Here is a 20,724-nt window from a genome sequence, read left to right as displayed (position 1 = left end):
AAGGCACGGGTGACATAAAGCTGGCTGGGAAAGGGAGATCTGGATAGGTTGGCAGCATAGAACTGGATCTCTGCTTTCTCCAGCCCTGTCTTACGCATTCACCAAAGTGCATGTCTGTATTCAAACATAAGGAACAATGGAAGAAAGCCAATCCTAAAGCCTACCATACAAATCCCAGATTTCCAGGAAGAACCACTCTGCACCAAGGGAAAGTGCTGTCTCTACATTGCGTTCATGTGGATCTGCAGTTATGTTTTCAACTGGTTTTATGTAACAAAGCTGAAGCACGTACAGCTGTCAATATGCATACCTTGTTTACCTTTGCTTGGCCTCCCTTCATCGTGTAGCCTCACCAACATTAAATCATAGATTAAGTCCTTGGGGGGCAGGGACCTTCTATTTTTTCATTTATTTGCTTCTGTTACTCTGAAAAGTGCTGTGCATATAAATCCACCACCTCCTTCGGCCACCTAACTAATAATGGCTTACAAAGCTTTTCTTGCCTCCAGGACCACACACAGAAATTCATCTCTCTACCACACAAGAAGGTAATGTGTTTATCTACTACACAGTACTTTGAAATATTCTTCACAGGAACAACCAAATTCTCTGAAAGAATTTTAGACTGGCACTACATCCCCACAAGACAGTGTTCCAAGAGATTCCACCTCTCTCTTTCGGACCCCTGAGTCAGTGAGACAGGACCCAGCTGTGGCTCCTCCTACTCCAACAGCCCATTGACCCTCTCTTCCAGTTACATGGGGCAAGCCAAGTCCCATCTGCAGGTCAAAGCAGGCCTGTAGCTCACTGGCAGAGCATATGATTTCACATAAAAGGCCCCAGGCTATGGCATCTCCATGTTGTGCTGGGGAAAAGCTCTGCATGAGCCCCTGGAAACCTACTGTCAGTCCAGGATGACATTACTGGGCTAGGTGGACTGAACTGCTTGACCTAGGATTAATTTATATTTAATATTTCATTTATCCAATTTATTGGTTGATTAGCAACTTAAAACATAAAACAGGCAGACAGACACATATATATTAAAAGGCATCTTTTTCTGTTCTCCTGTGAATCAAGACTCACAACTAAGATCACCTCTTGAGGTTTTCTTCTTTTTGGAGGTCCTGCAGCTCAGCTGCAGAACACATGCTCGGCATGCAGAAGGCCCCTGGTACAGTCTCTGTCGTGTCTGGTTTCGGTTTGTAAAAGGATGAGGGACAATTTGCCTGCCTCAGATTCTGGAGAGCTGGTGCCAGAAAGGGTAGGCAATGCTGAGCCAGTTGGACAAACAGGCAATGCTGAGTCCCCTGGGAAAAGAGCGCTTCCTATGACCCTGTCATTTAGGCACCAGGAGAGGACCATTGCTGCATGCTGTCCTGCTGCATCCAAGCTCCCACAGCTTAGAAACCCAGGAGTGGACCTGGCAATCTTAAGTGTAACTGTGAGCAAAGGAAGCTTCAGCCTGCCTCCCGCTACCTGCCTTCACAGAATTTCCCAGGGAGCCCTCCTCCTTTGCCCTTCCCTTGTCACAGCTCACCTAGAGGCTGGCGAGAGGGATGGTAGACCTGCAGGTCAAAGGGCTGCGTGTTGGTTCTCTGCACAACAGTGACATTGTGGCCGGTCCACTTGTTGGCCTTGGCCAGGGTATTCGTGCGCCAGTCAGTCCAGTATACCTCACCACCATAAAGTGTGACAGCAAAGGGGTGCGACAGATACTCATGCCCTCGGAGGACCTCAATGTGGCCTGTACCATCGTAGAGGGCAGAATAGATAGCATCGGACCTGTGGAGGAACAGGGCAGATTTCCTTTAATTTCTTTGTTTTTTTGTGTGCATTTCTTACTGACTCTTCACCCAGGATACAACAATTCAATAAAACAAATAACATTTGCAATTAAATAATAATCAAAACAACAACACAATAATACTTCACTTTTCCTTACTCGGCAGAAGATAGTGGAGTGATTGCTTATAGCAATCATTCTCACCTCTGGGGAAAGAAGTGTGTCTTCACCCACTGATAGAAAACATGCAATGATGGCATCAGACACACCTCCAGTGGGAATGGGTTCTGCAAACTACCAAGATGACCCAAACAACTTGGACTTCACTGGGCAGCAGCACAGCCAAATGAGCCTCCTGTACATGGTAGTGGCTAGGAATGGGGCACAGAAGGAGCAAGTGGCTATAAGCAGAATGTTTGATGTGTGCAAGATGGAAGTGGAACACTAGCCATATGAGAGCAGAAAGAGCAGAGCGATAGGAAGTAGGGCAAGAACCTTCAGTATCCACTGGCAATCTGCTCATGCGGAGGTGTTCTGGCTTTCAATTTCAGAAAGCAAGCCAGCATGAAATAAAAACTGGCCAAGATATTAATATAATCTGTTTGGATCTGTTAACTGTGCGCACGCACACACACACAAATTTATTATACTACCCTAGGACCTACTACTCAATTTATTACTTCTGCATCCAGGGATTGATTCTACTAATATTGTAATTATTCATACAGTTACCATGAGATAGAAAATGAATGTGTATGTGTATATTACAGTCTACCCAAGGCTCAGAGTAATAGGCCTGGGGGTCTGAGGGGAGAGCCATCCTAGGACGACTGCTTCCACCTCTCACGCCTGGTCCTCTTTTGTAAAGGAACTGCTGTGAAGAGCTTTATGGTCTTTTGATTCTAGATATAAAAGTTAAGCAGAGAAGGGGAGAAGTTGCTTTGGGATATCAATTAGACTGTTGGTAAGCTTTATGCTCACTTAATTTTCTTTATCAATGAATTGTTAATTGTGGAACTGTTTGTGCTGTAAAAATATAAAAATTTTAATGGTTATTGTACTTGACTGTTTTTTTTTAAAAAAATGTTTGGAGAACAAACTTGTATATAAACAAATGGGCTATGATTAATATTGACAAAACAACAACAACAGTTAATTATTACTCTACCCAAAAACTGAATATATGCAAAAGGCAGGTTTTGGGGCCTGTATATGCAATGACAGGAGCATTACAATGTTTTCCAGGAATGTCACGTGCAATTACAGGGACTGTCACATCCTTCTCTACTCAAATACTGAATAGTCACACAAACTCCTCCACCTCCTCCTAAATTTACATCTTGCCCTTCTCGCAAAGAAGCCCAGGACAAAGCTACCTATGGCAGGCCAAGGATATTTTTAGCTGTGCAGAAAATAGGATTCCACTTACTCAATACACAAATTCCATACCAACCACTCAATACACAAATTCCATACCAACCAGTGGCATAGCGTGGGTTGTCAGTACCCGGGGCAAGGCAAGTAATTTGCGCCCCCTAACCCGTGGATTTGCGCCCCCTAACCCGTGGATTTGCGCACCCTAACTCCCAGATGTTGCGCCCGGTGCGGCCGGCCCCCTCTGCACCCCCCACGCTACACCACTGATACCAACACACACACACCCATACCTCAATCAACCTATACATATCAGGCAACAGAAACAATGGCACCAAACAGGCTTTTTTGTGCAGAAAGATGTCCATTTTACCAAAATTATTAGCTACTACCCAAAAATCTAAAGCAGATAATATTTGGTGGAGGGACACTACACACCTGGCATCTATCCACAGAATGCGCTTCTCCAGGTAGTCAACAGTGAGTCCATTAGGCCAGCCTCCTGAGCCGGTCTCCTTGTGGATGACACGCCGGCCCTCACCACTCATGGATGCTGCCTCAATGCGGGGCAGGCTTGCATCCCAGTCTGTCCAGAAGAGAATCCTGGGAGGAAAGAGGAAGGAGGTACGCAAGTGATGAGGCAGACATGCCTCCTCTCCAGCTGTACAGGGTCTGGGCCTAAACGGCTTCCATAATTCTACAAGAGCTGAAATCTCAGCAGCTTTCACCTTGAGATAATAAGCCCTTGTCTGGAGACTGGTTATCAATCACCAATTAATATCCTTTCCAACTATCTATAGCATCCTTTAGGGGAACAAAAGTGAACAGCATGAAACATCCCTGCTGGGCATTGTTAAAAAGGGCCATGCATTATTTCAGCAGTGTTCTCACCACCTTTATGCACAGAGATATGCACTCCACTCACTCCCAGCCCCCATCATCAAGAGAGACAAGTTCAGAAAATTGGTGTGAAGTATCACAGAATTCTTTCGACAGACAAATTAAAGATATTCTCTCTGTGGAAAAGGCAGTGCCCAATGTTGACAGTACAGTGGTACCTTAGTTCTCGAACGGCTCAGTTGTCAAACTGTTGGAAGCCAAACATCCAATGCAGCTTCTGATTGAGTGCAGGAAGCTCCTGCAGCCAATCGAAAGCCGCACCTTGGTTTTTGAACGGTTTTGGGAGTCGAACAGATTCCTGGAATGGATTACATTCGAGAACCAAGGTACATGCTTTTGCAGCACTCAGATAAAATGAATGCACACAGTTTTGTCCTAGACCTCCGTATGTTTTCACGACTTCATTTACTTGCTCCCTCCAGCAAAAGGCACTGAATAATGGGCTACGAACCACCAGCAAATCTCAGAAAGGTTTCGCCCAAGTCTGTTTGGGCAAGCTGTGGCAGAGCACCCAAGGGAGAGAGCAACATTTCTGACCCCACCCCCGTCTCAGCCCCATTCCATTCAACACCATACCCGCATCGTGGATCCAAGGCAATGGCCCGAGGGTGCTCAATGTCCCCAGCCAGCAAAGTGCTCCGCATGGTCCCATCAAGCTTAGCCACCTCAATCTGGTCCAGGTTGCTCTCCACCCAGTAGATGTTGCCAGCAATCCAGTCTACGGCAAGTCCCTCGGGGGTGGCCAGGCCATACTGGATCACCACCTCAAAGCTGGTCAAGGCTGTGAGAAAGATGGGAGGAACATAGAAGCAATCAGTAACTATTGATCTCACACCAGCCATTCCCAGCCAAGCTCCACCTTTATGGTTAAAACTGCTGTTCACAATTCTGCAGGCCTCTGAACCATGTACTTGGGAGTCCTGTTCTTCAACCTACAGCCTTGCCTTTCCCTCAAATTGCAACTGATCCCATTTATTTTGGTGGCCAGTCCTTTCCAGACTCCCATACTTCCAGGAGGTGTGCCATCTGCTGTTTGTTTCCAACCCAAATTTCCTTATTTACTAGCTATTTACTATGCAAATGCTGTGTTCCAAATCCAATGTTTGCCTTTTGATGACTTTCTTGGGGGGGTGTTTGCTATCTCCACCTGCTGGAAAGGTATAGTAGCAGGAGACTGAGACAGGCCTAAAGGACTACAACTACTAGGATTTGTAAAGGAGTATTATTGGAGACTATGGTGGGCAGAGAAGTACCATTCACCTCCCTGGCAGTGCCTTTTACATTTTAATGCATTTCCCTTAAAAACCTCATCTTCCAATGTCTCTCAGCCATTTCTGATCCAGTCATTCTCACATTCTTATTCCTGAAGGCAAATGTGTAACATGCTAGGGAGGTGTCTGGCCTTTGCCCCCCTGTAAGATCTGCTATGGGGCAGAGGGAATCTGTGGCAGAGAGAAAATACATAGCTGTAGTTATCCAGCTATAATAAAAAGCATCAACAATTCTAGAGAAGAGCTTGTCAACGCGGCCTCTGAGTTTGCTCCAAGTGGGATGTTCGAGAGTCGGCTCAGGAATTCATTTGCTGGCTCTCTTCCCAAATGCCAAGTGAATAATTGTTGTGTGATTTGGTTCTAAAGTTTTCATTGCAAGAAACAAACGCAATATTTAATGTTTTTCTCTTTCCTCCACATCCTCCTTTCCTCTGTGTCAAGTATTTTTGATTGCGGGACTGTCTTGCTTTTATTCTAACGTAAACTGCTCTGAGAGCCTTACTGGCTGAAAAGAGGGCAGGAATGTTTTAATTAACTATATAAGTATTTCCCCGTGGGCAATAGCTCCCAAACAATTTTTCCTGCACTGACCACTTGAAAATTGCTGAGGGTCATGGTACAGCACATAATTATGTTTCTGCCTATTGCAGCAGCTGCGCCGCCGTGTGCTAGATGCTGTATGGTTTTTAACTACTTCTTTATTGCTTCTTTTATTTCTTACATTTAATTTAATTGTATTACAATTTGCTTTCCATAAAATTCAAAGTGTAATGCAATAAAATACAACGTAAGAAAAAGCAATAAAAATACAATTAAAAATCTGTATGAATGCTGCAGACAACCTGAATGAAGCCTGCAGACCACTGGGAGTCCGGAGACCACAATTTGAAAACCCCTTCCTGGGGGTAAAACTGCAGTTTCTCTAAGGTAGCTGCCATCTGTTCCCATTTCACTAAGATGAGGCTTCAGCTACACATACACATGTGTGCACAGTCCCTTTCAATGCAGCAACCAAGGGATAAAACATAACATATGCATAAGTAGTTGGGCCTCCAGCAAGCATGACTCAGAACTCACTCAAAACTCTGGTCAGGAATTGAACCCGAGTGGTGTCGTGGCTGAGTGTCAGACCAAGGCCTGGGAGACCCAGGGCTCAGATGCACACTCAGGTTAAGGGCTGAGAGGCAGTGTCTGGCTATCATGGAGTGAGAGCCATGTATGCCACCTTGAGGTCCTTGGAGGAAAGGTGGAGTGGAAATGTAATAAAAATAAATATACATATATCCTAGCCTTGGGCAATGTGGAAGGCTAAGACATCATTTTAGATGCAGCTGTTGAGAACAAGAGAGACGGCTATGGGCAGGCTAATCAAATCAGGCTCCCTACCAAAAAGGCTGTCACTTTCTAGAAAGCCACAGCCAAACTAAAGGTGGCAGTTCTTATTTCTACTGAGTCTGCCTCCCTGCAGCTGGACCCTTCCCAGCTGCACCCTGGTGCCCTACTGCCACCCAAGGTCTCCACCTATCTGAAATCATCAGCCTCTTGGAGGCACTAATCAGGTTAGGCTCCCGCTCTTTGTTGAGGCAACTGTCAGGCTGTAATTACAATTAAGGAAACTCCTGGAATGCTAATTAACTCCCACATAATGATCAGCATTTAAAAGGAAGACAGTATCATTAGCAAGCGGACTGAACGCTGCAGCTTTTAGGAGGCCAGCAACACAGAGAAGTGCAGAGGACAGACGGACCAGCTCACACTGAAGAGCTGCTCTCTCCCCAAAGCCCTCTCCACACGTCCCAGTTTCCCACAGGGCTCCCCCCATGTGTCGTATGGGCAGATATGCCGAACATCTCACAGAGAAAAAAGACAGCCATTCAAAAATGAAGGGGAGGGTTCCTTTGGCCTGCCCTCTCACCTCCTGCTGCCCACTAAATAATTTTGAATAAAGGGGCCGGAAGAAAGGATGTGACCATGTTTTAGCTGGATCATGCCTGATGCTGTGGGATCCTGAGGGTTCACAGATGTAAAGAGGTTGTGGTGACTAGGACTGTGAGCTTTCTTGGAAATAAACAGGGCTGCAACCAGCAGAGTGGGCAACAGAGAGATCCAATGACATATGACCACCTTCTTGTCTACTTCCTAGAGCGGAGACAGTTGTCTCCTACAGTGTTTTGTGATGTGCTTGTTCAATGCATCTTTGAGATGTGGCTTAATGTGTGCTTTTTAAGGAGCTGTCAACTGTCCCTAGCCTGGGGAGTTAAAAGACAATGGTGGGGGGAGGGTCAATCTTCTATGGGATTCCAGGTTAAGAGAGTCCTGTCCTTCGCACACATGTACTTAGTAACACTTGCCTGCCTTGTTTGAGGATAACGTCTCATTGAACTGGATTGAAACCGAAGGCCTGCTGTGCCCCAAGTTAACCGGCTGCCAATTACTGTGCACAAATTAGAAACGCTAATCTAATCAACCCCAAGAGCATTTGTTCCCCATCACAGGGACTCAGTCTGTTACCTCTCTATTTATTCAGCTTCCCTGAGCATTACGAGAAGCTTCCTGTTATAGGGCAGGACCTCAGCAATTGCTCAGAAAATGGTATTTTGACACATGAGTGCCAATAGTCCCTGATCTTTTGGATTTCAAAGCTCTGTTCATACACACAAACACAAAATCAGGAATGAGCCCACTGTGGAAGAACGCTCTCTGAAATTGTGGCACTTGTATAGCATTTTCTCTGGGATCAGACTGAGAGAGAACTTCTTAAAAACACACACACACACACACACACACAAAACAGTTTGGGGAGAAGCTGGATTTGTTCAGCACAGATTGGCCAGCCTTGGCATCAGCCTTAAATCAAGTTTCCCCTATCTCTTCTAAGAGAAGGGTTGTGCACAACGTTGTGTACCGATTGGCTGACCCTTGTGTCATTTAGGAAGTCATTGCCCCCTGAATGAAATCTACAGCAGAGTAAATGGGGATTATCAGGGATAGAATTTTGATCTATTGATTTATTTCTTAATCCCCTTTCCACCAAGGAGGAGGAAAACTGTAAAAGAGAGACGGGCATGACCATTCCATTTGGTTGTTAGAAGAACTTTGAAACTAAGTATAAGTGCCTGAATTGGCTTTTTCCCCTTCCTCCACCCAATTCTGTTACCTTTTATGTTGTCTGTTTCTAAACTGGTAGCCTGAGGCCAAGGACAAATGAATGAATGAATGAATGAATGAATGAATGAATGGGCAGGTTAAAAAGCTGTAATCTTTCAAACACAGTTTTCCATTTGATCCACATTTTTGCAGGTTTGACTTGCCTTGATTTCCTACGAAGTGGCACTTGGAGAAATTCTCCTGAGAGATGAGGGCTACTCCAAAGAGGAGCCCTTCCTTTATGCTCATCGTAAGCAAGCAGAAAATATTTTTCCCCAGCTTGCTAGAAGCACCCCTAATTGTAAAGTGATAGAGATTTTCCTTCCTAGAGCAACAAAGGGTCAAGGGAAGAGACTGGGGAGAGCAGCACATCCCCACTAACATCAAGGCAAGTTGCTCCTTCTCCATGAAGAGAACAGAAGCCTGCACTGGGACAGGCACACTGCCCAGCCCCACGGTTGGCAACTACGCTCTTCTTTCCCACTAAGAGGCATTGCTGTATGTGCAATGAAATCCTGACATCCATGGGGGGGGGGGGGAGAGAGAAAAAGTATCACGAGGGAGATTCTGAGCAATGTAGCACAGGGGCATGGAACATTTTACTGCCTTCTGATTTTCTGCTTCAAATCCCCCTCCAAAAAGCCACTTCCCAAATCCCACCCAACCAGCAATGTTTCAGATGCCTGTTTACCCTTGCAAGGCACACATATGCAGTGCTGGGGAGGATTGGGGGGGGGGGGGAGAGTTGGTGAGGAAAGAGTTAAGCAATTTCCCCTTCTCCACTATAGCTCTTGAAACCACGTTATTTCATTACATAAAAATGCTGTTTTACAATGTTTAAAAAAACAAAGAAAAAAGGAAGGGAAGGGAAGAAGTAATTGCTCCCGCTCCTGGCCAAGGGAAGAGGAACTGACCAAGAAGTTGTGCTGAAGGGGAAGCACTTAAGAGGCAGAAGCTGCTAACTAAAGGCACAGTAGCCAGGAAAAGTATCAAAAATACCTTACCATACCAACTCCGCTGTTGAATTTTAATAATTTTGTTTTAGATTTCCACAAATCATGTGGAGAGGGCAGCTCAGAAAACAATGAAATGTGAGGCATTGGCAATGAAACCAGCTAGATGTAAAAAGTAAACAAACATGTAAAAAGTAAACAAACAAAAGGCAGGATTTTCAGAGTAAACCTGAGACAGCCGAGGGACACTTCCTTCCTTCCTCATGATACAATCTGTGACTTCAAACCAAGAGGACCATGGGCGTAGCCAGGATTTATGTGGGAAGGGGGGCAGAACCTCAGTTAGTTAAGTAGATTTATTGATTTACCTGATGGGGGGCAGCTGCCCATGAAGAGAACCAAGAAGTATTATCCTGAGAAGGGTGGGCTGTAAGCATAGCTCACACTAAGATGAATACTTTCCTTTTTGGGTGGGAGGGGGAGTTTAAGGAAGACAACAAGGCTTCGGCAACCCTCCTCTTTATACCAACCACTCACCTCCATTCTCATGCAGCTTTCCCCGGTATATCTTGTCTTCCACCACATCCGTCCAGTAGAGGGAGCTCTGGTTCAGATGGAAGTCCAGGGCAATGGTGTTCCGCAAGCCTGGCACTAAGACACTGTAATCCCCCTTGTGCAGATCGATGCGCCGGATCTCATGGCGGTTGGAAAATATGATGAAAGGCTTAAAGGGGTCTGGAAATTGAGAGAGGACTGTGGATTACTGGTGCCATTGCACTTTTGTGTTTTAGAACTAACGCACAAGAAAGGGGTTGGAGTAACTTCAATAAGGAATTGGAAACTTCTTCCAATAATTTCTCCTTCTTCTTCTCCTTCTTCTCCTTCTCCTCCTCCTCCTTCACTTTGCTCTTTCAGCCTTTGAATTCACCCCTGATCTGCTCATGCCCATCATGAGCTAGACTGCAGACTTAATCACGACCATCATCATCATCATAACTCATTATGACATTGCAAATTATCAATAGTACTGACAGATATGTGAACAAGGGATTGCTGGGCTGCACTCTGCTACTCATGTCCCGGGTTCAAATTCCCAGAGCCCTATCAGGATGGGCCACTTAGCCTTTCCTTCATCATTACAAGGAAAATCATGGCTTATTGCAAATGAAGAACATGCATCATTAAAAAAAAAAAAAAAACTTGTTGTCTCTCCCTCCCTCCTTCCCCACTTTCGCAATTCCATTCCTCCCTGGGGCACTGGAAACAGAGCAGCCTTTCTTGTGCCTGCCAACTGCAACACTGCTGAATGAGGGCAAGTCCCCAAATGACAGGAACATTGCTGTGTTTCTTGGCTGCCAGAATACACTAAGTTTCGTTTCTCTCCCTCTGCCCGTGCACCTCACTCCACTTGCCCACCCCCACCTCTTTTGGACTCCCTTTTCCATTTAATTTAGCAAAAAGGCAGGAACCTTGGACAGACCCCATATCCGCCATGCATACAAAGCAGGTTCAAGGGATCAGGCCACATTCCACTCCCCTCCACCCAGATCTAGCAACCATGCTGTTCAACAGAGGCCCTAGTGTTGCAAGTGAGATGCTTGGTGTTGCTATTGTCACAGAGGGGCTGCCTAGGTCTGCCTGCAGGGCAGAACAGAAGCAGATATCCTGGACAGAGGACACCACAGAGGTGGACCTAAAGGGTGGAGGTTTCCATGTCATCTTCTCTGTTTTTCTTCGAGGACTAAAGACAAACTCAAACCATTTTTTCCCTATGGGATATGCCTAGGGAAATGCTGTCGCAGCTTTCAGCCACATACCATAGGGAGTCAATTTCCAGGCCTGGTTACAAAGACGTGAGTTCTTCCTTGAAATGAACCTCCTCAATTCTCCACAATTTTCCACAATATGGAGCACTGTGCCTGCTCATAAGCAAGCACCTCAGCCTCCCAGCTAAGGAAGTAATTGATTTTAAACCCAGAAAGTGCAGTGGGGCACCTCATCCTCCAATGTGTGGTGGCTTACTAGGAAGCAGACCCAAAGTGCTTTGTGACACCTCTTTAGATCTCATAAGAAACCTTGCAGGGAAATGAGCAGTTTCACTAGCTCAGCAGCACCTTTTTACACAACTGTGTATAGAATCATAGAGTTGGAAGAGACCCCAAGGGCCATCGAGTCCAACCCCCTGCCAAGCAGGAAACACCATCAGAGCACTCCTGACATATGGTTGTCAAGCCTCTGCTTAAAGACCTCCATAGGTGCATAACTAGGATATAATAGGTGCATAACTAGGATGTTTTAATTATTGTTATTTATTCAATTTATATCCCTCCCTTCCTTCGGAATATACTTAAAGTATATAAAAGGTAAAAGTGATGAACTGGTGTTTGAAAATATTAAAGAGATTTCTTCATAAGGGAGTTGAGAAAGCCACATCTCCCAACTATTGAGTATATACTGAAATCCGCTTGCTGCTCTTTATTTAATGTGTGAAACAGCCCTGCACATGGCCATAGAGCAGAGGATCTAGAGCCATTCCTGCAATGCATCTGAGAATCTGATACCATTGTTCCGCAACCCTTGTCCTACACAACAGGTAGAACACTTACACGCAAGTTCCACTGGGTTATTTACTTACCCATGCTGCGGCAGCTCTCGCCATCGCCCTCCAGCATCCAGCCCTCGTAGCAAGAGCACTTCACATTGTATTTGTCCTGCTCACACTTCTGACTGCACTTGAGGCGCTTGGCACAGTAGCTCTGGATCTGGCAGGTCTTGTTGTCGCTACCCAACTCCATGCCCAAGGGGCAAGAGCAGGCAATGCCCTCACCTGGTGCAACCGTGCAGTTGTGGCTGCAGCCCCCATTGCTCAGAGAGCAGAGGTCTACAGGAGATCAGAAACAAACCACAGAGTCATTAAGGGAAATCTGGCTACATGCCCAAGTTGTTCAGGACAGCCCTGCCTATGGCATATTGCCTATTCCAGGGCCCACGGTGGTGGTGACCCATCTGATCTGACTGAATAAGAAGAGATGGTAAAATTAAAGAAGGACGGAGCATTGTTTATTATTTATGTATTCATTTTACATCCTGCCCACCCTCCCAAAGGAGCCCAGGGTGGCAAATGCTTCAAGAACAATATAATCAAAAACATTCTAGAAACAGATTAAAAACATTCCGCTTTTATAGCATGTTCTGAGCATTCACAAAGCGCATGCATAATCTCAGTAATATTTACAGCGTCCCTGTAAAGCACAGGTTGCAAAGTACCACCCCAATATTGCTGATAGGCACCTAAGGTTAAGAGTGTAACATTGCAGCTGCCTAGCAAGCACCTGGCTGAAGAAGTATTTCAACTGGGGGTTCTGGCACCCTATCAGCCATGCCACACAGATAACGGCATGTCACGGCTAGATCCAGAACAAGGCACAAAGCTGAGGGGTCCTGGTTTCCTACAAAAACATACACACAGAGAACTGGAAAGCAAGCCTGCTCCCCTGGGTCACTGTGCTCCTAGAGAAAGGAAGACTGGAGACAGTTCTCCACCTCACACTCACCACACAGCTTTCCTTCATCAGACCCATCCTTGCAGTCATTTCTGCCATCACACAGCTTTTCCGGAGGGAGGCAGATTGATGTGTTGTTGGCACAAGTATGTGAAGGCGGCTTGCATACCAGGGACTCACAGTTCTCTTCATCAGAGTTGTCCTCACAATCATTGTCCCCATCACATACCCAAGCCTTGCTGATACAGCGGGCTACAAGGAGAAGAGACAATAAACATATATGAAACACCACAAGGGGGACTGGCAAAACTGACTATTTCAACACACAACCCCTGAAGACACTGAGGTACTAAAAAAAAGGCATCTCTATAGTATAGTGATTATGAGGGTCACTGGCTGAGTTGAGTATGATGCCACAGAATGTTCATGAACATTCCAGCTACTCAGGGAATAAAGCTGTCACAATGTTCCAGTCCAATTTCTGAAAGAAAAGGGAAAGTTGTCAGCTTAGCTGACAGAGAAGGTTTATTAAGGAAAAGGGCAAGGGAATCAAGGGATTTGAGGAAGTCAAGGGCTCTTTGAAGGAGTATCTGCATGTCATGGGATCCTAGCTGCATGCCTGAAACAATCAGGAAGTCTGTGCCCAAGAGCATTAATAGTTTCATGAACCAGCTAATTTCACCCCCTTCAATGAATTGCACATCACCAAGAGGTATGTATGCATGATCATCCTTATTTGTAGACAGAACTGGAGCAATTCTGAATATGAGAGAACACAAGACATGGTCTCTAGCAAAGATCTGAAGGAACAGGAGTGGGACTATATGGGGGTAAACTACATGGTGGCACTCAGACTGCCTACCTTGGGCAAGAGCAAACAACTAGGAGCACAGGATAACTCCTGGGAGAAAGCAGGCACCATTTTCCCTCAGACCCATTATTTATCCTTGCAGAAAACCTAGTTGGTCAAGGCTGAGAGATGGGGACTGAGTGGAGATTCAAACCAAGGTCTCCTCACTCAAACACTCCAAACGCTACCCCACACTGGCTCGCCAAAGGTGCTGGAACTGTGCACGAGAGCTGCCTGGACGAGGATGCCTTCATTGCCACCTCTGTAATGCAAAACAATTACCAGAGTCCTTGCAGCCAAACTTGACATTTGGATCGCAGACGTGTGTGACACCTTCACAGTTCTTCTCGTCACTGGAGTCCATGCAGTCGGTGTCGCCATCACAACGCCAGCGCATAGGAATGCAGAGTGCGTCTAGCCGGCACTGGAACTCATCGGTGTGGCAACCTCCGGGGGGACGTGTGGCTGGGGATGGGATGACAGGGGCACAGAATGTGAAACCAGGTCACAGCTGGTGACTAGGACTGGAAGCCAGCCAGGTGGTAAGAGAAGCTAGCATGACATGTGTCTTGCCAAGTAGGTTTTGAACAGGGGATTCCCTCTCAGTTTCAAATTCTGAATGGGTTGTGGGAGGGGGGCCCATAGCACCACCACAGGGAAGAAAGAGGGAAAGCTGCACAAATGGCACAATAAAACACAAAAAAGCAGCAGACCTCTGTTAGTGGTGCTAAACCAAGTTAGCAAATAAGGGCTGTAACTCAATGGTACGGGGATGGAGGCCACAGCTCAATGGTGGGCAAATCTGTTTTGCCTGCATAAGGTCTCAGGTTCATTCCCTGGCATCTCCACGAGGATCAGGAAAGAACCTTTTTGAGATCCTGGAAAGCCACTGTCAGTCAGCAGGCAATGCTGAGCTAGATGGATCAATGGTCAGACTCCATATAATTCAGCTTCCTCTGTCCTATGCTCACAGGATTTAAGTTTTGCCTGTGCAGAATTTCAAAGATGTTCTTGGTGCTGGGCATGGGCTGCCTGGCTCATCTTGACTCCTCCTCCTCACCCTGGTTGGTGCAGTTGGCGTGGGTCTCATCGCTGTAGTCCCCACAGTCGTTATCCCCATCACAGGTCCAGTGCACTGGGATGCAGCGCCCACTGTTGCATTTGAACTGGTTGCTGGAGCAGGAATGGCTGCAGCCAGCTTCATCGCTGTTGTCCCCGCAGTCATTGTCTGGAAGGAGGAGGAAGAAGGGTCAGGGGCTGCCTAGGTCTGCAGGCGTAGGAGCTACCCTTCCCACACACCCTCTGGAAGAAGACCCCTCTGGCTGACAAGCAGCTGGAATGTCTCAAGGTATTTCAGCAATGCACCCACTGTCTGAGCTAACGGCACATTCCCATCCCATGCAAACTCCAGCCAAGCATGCTCCCCACAGTCCCAAGAGCTCTTGCCACTAGTAAAGCAACTAAAAAGTTAACAGTAGTGATAATAATAATAATAGTAATAAAAATTGATAAAAATGAAAACACAGAAATTGCATAGATCACCTCATGCACCATGGGGCAGTGGGAATGGATGAAGTTAGGAGCCAATCTTACTTGTGGTTTGGGGCATCAGCAACATCTATTCATTCCTTGGAAACCAAATTATATGTATACAATGGTGTGTATGTGTGGGTGTGTATGTGAATGTCTGTGCATGTGCAGTTTGGAACAGACCTCATTCAAGATCCTGAAGCTGCTTTTAAGGGACTCCTCGGTTTCTAAATGGGGACAGGCTTTTCTCTAAAATACTTGAGCCTGGAAATGTTTCCATATTTGTTTTGCATTATTGGATTTTCCGCTCCCTGCAGCAAAACCAGTGACCGACAAAACCATTTGTATCGCTAGAGTTTCTCTTGGCTTTGGAGATCTAAATCATTGCTCCTGCTTTTCCTCCTCCAGTCATTGCAGTCTACTTGCCAAATTCTAGAGCAAAAGGAGGTACACAAAATGATGAGTGGCCTTCTTCCCCTCCCATTTTGATTGCCAGCAGGCTTAATCTAATGCACTAGCATTTACACTGATATGCGTAAGGGTGTGAGAACGTGGCGCTCTTAAGTTCAGTTTGCATTCACCTGCTTACCTTCATGGTACAATCCTACACATGTCTACTCAGCACTGAACTCAATGGGCCTTAATCCAAGGTTGGTGTGGGGCCACATTTCATTGGAGGTAACCTGGTGGGAGCCCTATGGTGGCAGGAGGTGGGATCACCCCTTTTATCTCTTTCTGCTACCTGCTTTTCACTCTCACTCTCTCATTTTGGGGCAGGAGGAACCAGTTTGGTGCCCCTCCAGATGTTGTTGGTCTCCAACTCCCACCAGCCCCAGCAAACATGGCCAATGATTAGTACTGATGATGGGAGCTGGAGTCCAGCAACATCTGGAAGGGACCACACTGGCTACCCCTTCTTTGGAGGCTGGAAGCGTCACCAAAGTGGAACCTACTTACACGCGAAGGCAAGTAAGGCAGGGCTGCATGACTGAATCACAACAGCTAAGCAAAACAAGTATTTGACACTTGAGTAATAGAAGCAGTGGCCGAGTATCAGAGGTACACATGAAGTAGTGACAGCAGCTCCCATCATACAGATGTGAACAACTGTAGCTGAAAGCAGGCGCCAGGAATGGCTCTTTGAATTTGCAGAATGGGTACATCAAATGATCTTCATCAGAAAAACTAAGGACAGGAAGTGGGAGTTTTGCTTTGTGTTTTCCTGCAGTGACTGGACTTGTGAAGAAAAGTGACAAGGATCTTAGAGACCAGAAAGCGGGAAAGAGTTGTGGTGCATGTTGATCTATGCACTAACCGGTAGCTTTTGGACAATTCTTTTCGTCAGAGCCATCCCCACAATCCTTTTCTGAAACAGAAACCAACCAGAGAAGACAGAAGAGTGGGCAAAGTGAAAACACACACACACACACACATACTCAACATGAAAAAGGAAATCAAATACGAAAATGGTGATGTACAGATATGTTAAAAGACAGAGTATGAACGGGGGCGGAACACAGAACAGGAGAGTCATAAAGGGGGAATGAGAAGCCGTGGACAGAGCTCACTCCCTATTTCTCTGGACTAGGGCAAAGTGATCCTGAGGCCTTGGGGGAAGGCTGAAGCTCTGGGGCACCTTTCATGGATGTTCTAGGCCCATCCCCTGAAATTCAGTGTCCATTCCAAAAATCCATCTGAACCTGTGTGTGCTTAAGTCTACTAGGCAAGCAAGCTCCTAGCGTTTTTACTTATTTAAGTGCAAGGTAAAACATGCAGACAATATTCTAGGTTTAGGAATTTTGCTAGAGCTCACAGGAACCTAAAGTTGCTTTAAACCAGGCAAGGCTCATTTAGTCCAATATTCTTGACTCTGACTGACTGCAGCTCTCCAGGGTCTTAGCCAGAGAGAGAGCTGTTCCATCACATGCCACCTGATACTCTTCTTTTTCCAACAGGAACTGACCTTTGACATGCAAAGAATGGGCTCTAGTAGAGTTATGGTTTCTCTCCTAAGTTGACCCTGCAGCTCTTTTCCTATCCCAGTGGACAACAATCCTCAGAGCTACATGGCAGCCATAGAGTCAGAGGTCAGGGAAGGACCAGAAGATCATCAAAGCCCACCCTGTTGGGGCAGCAATAGGCTTTGTCTCTCTTCTCTTCCTAACCTCACCCACATTAGTCCCAAACTTTCCCTAAATACAACGTATTGTCACAGAGAAAAAGAGGTGACAACATGCTGCACTTCACCAAGATGTTTAAAACACAGATGACTCATACAAGTAAGCCCCAGACATGCTCTCCAAAAGAAATGGGGAAAAAAATAAACAAAAATAGCACCAGGGTTAATAGCCAACTGACCTGGGGATAATTTCCTCTCCCATTACCTACTACTCACAGTCCTGCATAGAGACAGTTTACACAGTCAGCAGAATCAAGTGGTAAAGCTTTCTCTTTCTCTTGGGACTTTTTCCAGTTTCAGGGTGCAGAGGAGCATTGTTGCCACCCCTCCCCCAAAAGATCCCGGCATACAGAAAACAAGCATCTCAGTTGGAAGGCAAAGTCCAACCTTTCTTGCTGATAGGCAAATGTGCTACATGCAGGGGGTTTGGGGGGGGCATTAAAAAATGCAGACCCATACCTGCAACTTGAAGTGGTACAATCCAGGCAAAGTTTAACCACTTGAATCTGGTGAATCTGGCCCTTAAGATTCTGAGCTTGGAACTAAATCTATCCACTTATGAAACTAAATCTATCCACTTATGAAATGATATTGGGGTGCAAGTCTATCCCACATCAACCTCCAACATTCCCTCTTTGACCATTTAAAGGGGGGGGGGTCAAAGCACTGAAATCTTCAGATCAACCCAATCATGCAATGTAATTAATGAGCAGATGAGGACTTAGGGCAGCTGTGGGGAGCCTATGGTCCCCCATATGTTGCTGAACTACAACTCTTATCAGCCCCAGCAAGCAAGGTTTTAGGAACTGGCTGGACGAAGAAGAGTGATGAGAGGCTGCAGCTGAAGAACCCCCAAGGGAAGCTGCAGAGGAGGAAGGCTCTGAACCAGGGAAGTGGTGGTGGGACACAAAAGACAGGTCAGAGGAGGAAGGAGGCTGGGATGCTGAAGAAGCAACAGGCTCGAGGGAGAGAGAAGAGCCAGAGGTAGAAAGCCGTTCAAGGGCAGGGCAGGAAGCAGAGGGAAGCAGTTGAGGTGCAGCGGAGGAGGGGCAGGAGCTACAGCAGTTTCACAGGGACTGCCCAGTCCCACAGTATTAAGCTCCCCTCCACCCTTGTCTCCAAGGACACACAGAGCTTCACATGTAGCCAAACAAAGAAAAACAGAGCGGGGGGGGGCCCTCCCTAAGGGGCTTTAAGGCTCCTTGGAAGACAACTGGCTAAGGAGGCGCTTGAGAGGGAAGTAGGAGGGGAAGACAGCCAGTCTTGGCAACTGCACTACTGGGAGCAAGCCATGCCCTGTGGTGCTCTCTGATTGTATGCTATTTTTCCTAATAAAAAGCTAACTTTTCTTCGAGTCTCTGAGTCTCCATGCTGACCTGCATATGAACCAGCCCTGACACACGGTCAGTGACCACGGATCTGTTATATTTATTTTGATTTAACAAAATTTGTATACCACTTGATTTCAAAAAAAATCTCACTTGCAGTTTACAAGAAACATTAAATTATCAACTAAAATGTTTAAAATGTGCAATTAAAAACATTTTAAAAACAATTAGACTCAGATGTAAACTAAGAAGAACATGCCAACACCTATGTGTCTGAATAGGCTAGCTGAAATGAAAATGTTTTAAGCAGGTGCAAAAATAACACAATGAGGGGGCCTGTTTGATGTCAAGAGGTAGGGAGCTCTGAAGTATAGATGCTGCCACACCAAAATAATGATTTCTTACAAGTGAGGAATTCCATGAGTATTGGAGTTGTAGTTCAGCAGCATCTGGAGGGCCAAAGGTTCCCTACACCTATCTTAAGGTAAACCTGATTCAAGTCCATGTATGCTAAACCTTCCTAGGTTCACATTAAATGCCTTGGTGGAATGGAATTACGCATTTAACTCAGCTGTAAAATGGCACCAGCAAACCTGTCCTTGCTAGGAAGGTCAGGATGGAAAGACCAATAAGTTTTGTGCTTGCATTGCCCACCCATTGGCTTCTTCTGAGCGGGGTTTCTTGGGGGAGAAAAGGGCAGCTCATGAGGCTACAGACAGCCTAGTACCATCAGATAGAAGGTGAGCCCCACCCCCCTCATGCACACATGAGCAGGCAGCACATTAAAGCAAACAGAATGGTACCATGCAGAGACTGCAAATGTGGAAAAAAGAAGATCAAGCCCTCCCTTTCCTAAATAATCCCCTATTCCCCATCACAGCTAGCCTCCCCTTGTTTCTGATCTCACTATTTCAATCGCCACAGCAGGCTATCAGTCAGGTATGTGGCACTTACCATTGTCACATCTCCAGTTGATGTTGATACAGCGGCCATTGTGGCAAGTGAACTGGGTCAGAGGGAAACAAGTTGGGTAGGCTGCAGAGGTAAAACAACAACAGTGTTAGCAGCATCTATCTCAATGTCCAGAATGCTTTTAAAGGGTTGGTATCCTGGCATGTACTCAAGCGAGTGTCTCCGCACCCCTTTAGCCCTCCCTCCCTGCATGCTCCAAAATAGCTGCTACTGACCAGCAAAGCACAAACAAATTAGGGAGTGGGCAAACTCTGGCTGTTTAGATATTTGAATCTGTGGTATGTATAGCAAAGTTTGAGTACTAATTCCTCCTGTTCGGATAAGGGGATTTTCGCATAGCAAGCATTCAGAAAGTGGGACCTGCATATACACTGGAACATCTTCCATCACTCACCACATGAGGCTGACTCATCAGAGCGATCCCCACAGTCATCATCCAAGTCGCAGGTCCAGGAGATTGGTATACAACGGCCGCTGGCACAGGAAAACTGGTTGGTAGGGCAGGTACGAGCTGGGTGGAGAGACAAGAGGTAATGAATAAAAGAAGCAACGTTACTGGGGGTACCTGAAAATGTCAGAATACACAAGGAGAGCTAGAACAAGGCTAACGGGAAGATCCGAACATGCAAAGAAACATGTTTGTAGAGATGTCATATTACCACTGTCCAAAGGGGCATCTAAAGGGCCACTTATCAGGGATCTGATTGCCCTGCTTTCTGATATAAACCAACCTGAGCCACATCTCCTGGATTAAGGTGAAGATATGTAGTTAGCCTTTAGATTTCCCATGTTTTGAAGCACTTACATTACTAGGAGGTAGTCTGAGGTTACCTTTCAGAATATCTTTCTCGCTACCCCAACCAGGTAATAGCTGTGTCAGCAGCTAAAAAATACTGGGGTCTACCACCACACATGTTAAAAATGGGGCAGC

General features: G+C 46.0%; 1 protein-coding gene across 5 annotated transcripts in view; it reads right to left on the bottom strand.

Moving 5' to 3' along the window:
- Window positions 1-20,724, bottom strand: part of LRP1 (LDL receptor related protein 1) — a 314,457-nt gene that overhangs the window by 90,412 nt on the left and 203,321 nt on the right. For all 5 annotated transcript variants that reach the window (XM_081900693.1, XM_081900695.1, XM_081900694.1 and 2 more), the window contains 10 exons: window positions 20,188-20,304; window positions 19,776-19,856; window positions 14,845-15,012; window positions 14,067-14,249; window positions 12,986-13,186; window positions 12,067-12,312; window positions 9,969-10,166; window positions 4,637-4,841; window positions 3,599-3,763; window positions 1,541-1,785 (listed from right to left, as the gene is read on the bottom strand). In XM_081900693.1, the coding sequence (XP_081756819.1) occupies window positions 1,541-1,785; window positions 3,599-3,763; window positions 4,637-4,841; window positions 9,969-10,166; window positions 12,067-12,312; window positions 12,986-13,186; window positions 14,067-14,249; window positions 14,845-15,012; window positions 19,776-19,856; window positions 20,188-20,304 (1,809 nt within the window). The remainder of the gene's footprint in view (window positions 1-1,540; window positions 1,786-3,598; window positions 3,764-4,636; window positions 4,842-9,968; window positions 10,167-12,066; window positions 12,313-12,985; window positions 13,187-14,066; window positions 14,250-14,844; window positions 15,013-19,775; window positions 19,857-20,187; window positions 20,305-20,724) is intronic.

The sequence above is a fragment of the Podarcis melisellensis genome (assembly GCF_964234715.1).
Source record: "Podarcis melisellensis genome assembly, chromosome: 2".
Taxonomy (NCBI): domain Eukaryota; kingdom Metazoa; phylum Chordata; class Lepidosauria; order Squamata; family Lacertidae; genus Podarcis; species Podarcis melisellensis.
This window is presented reverse-complemented; position numbering and strand designations above follow the sequence as displayed.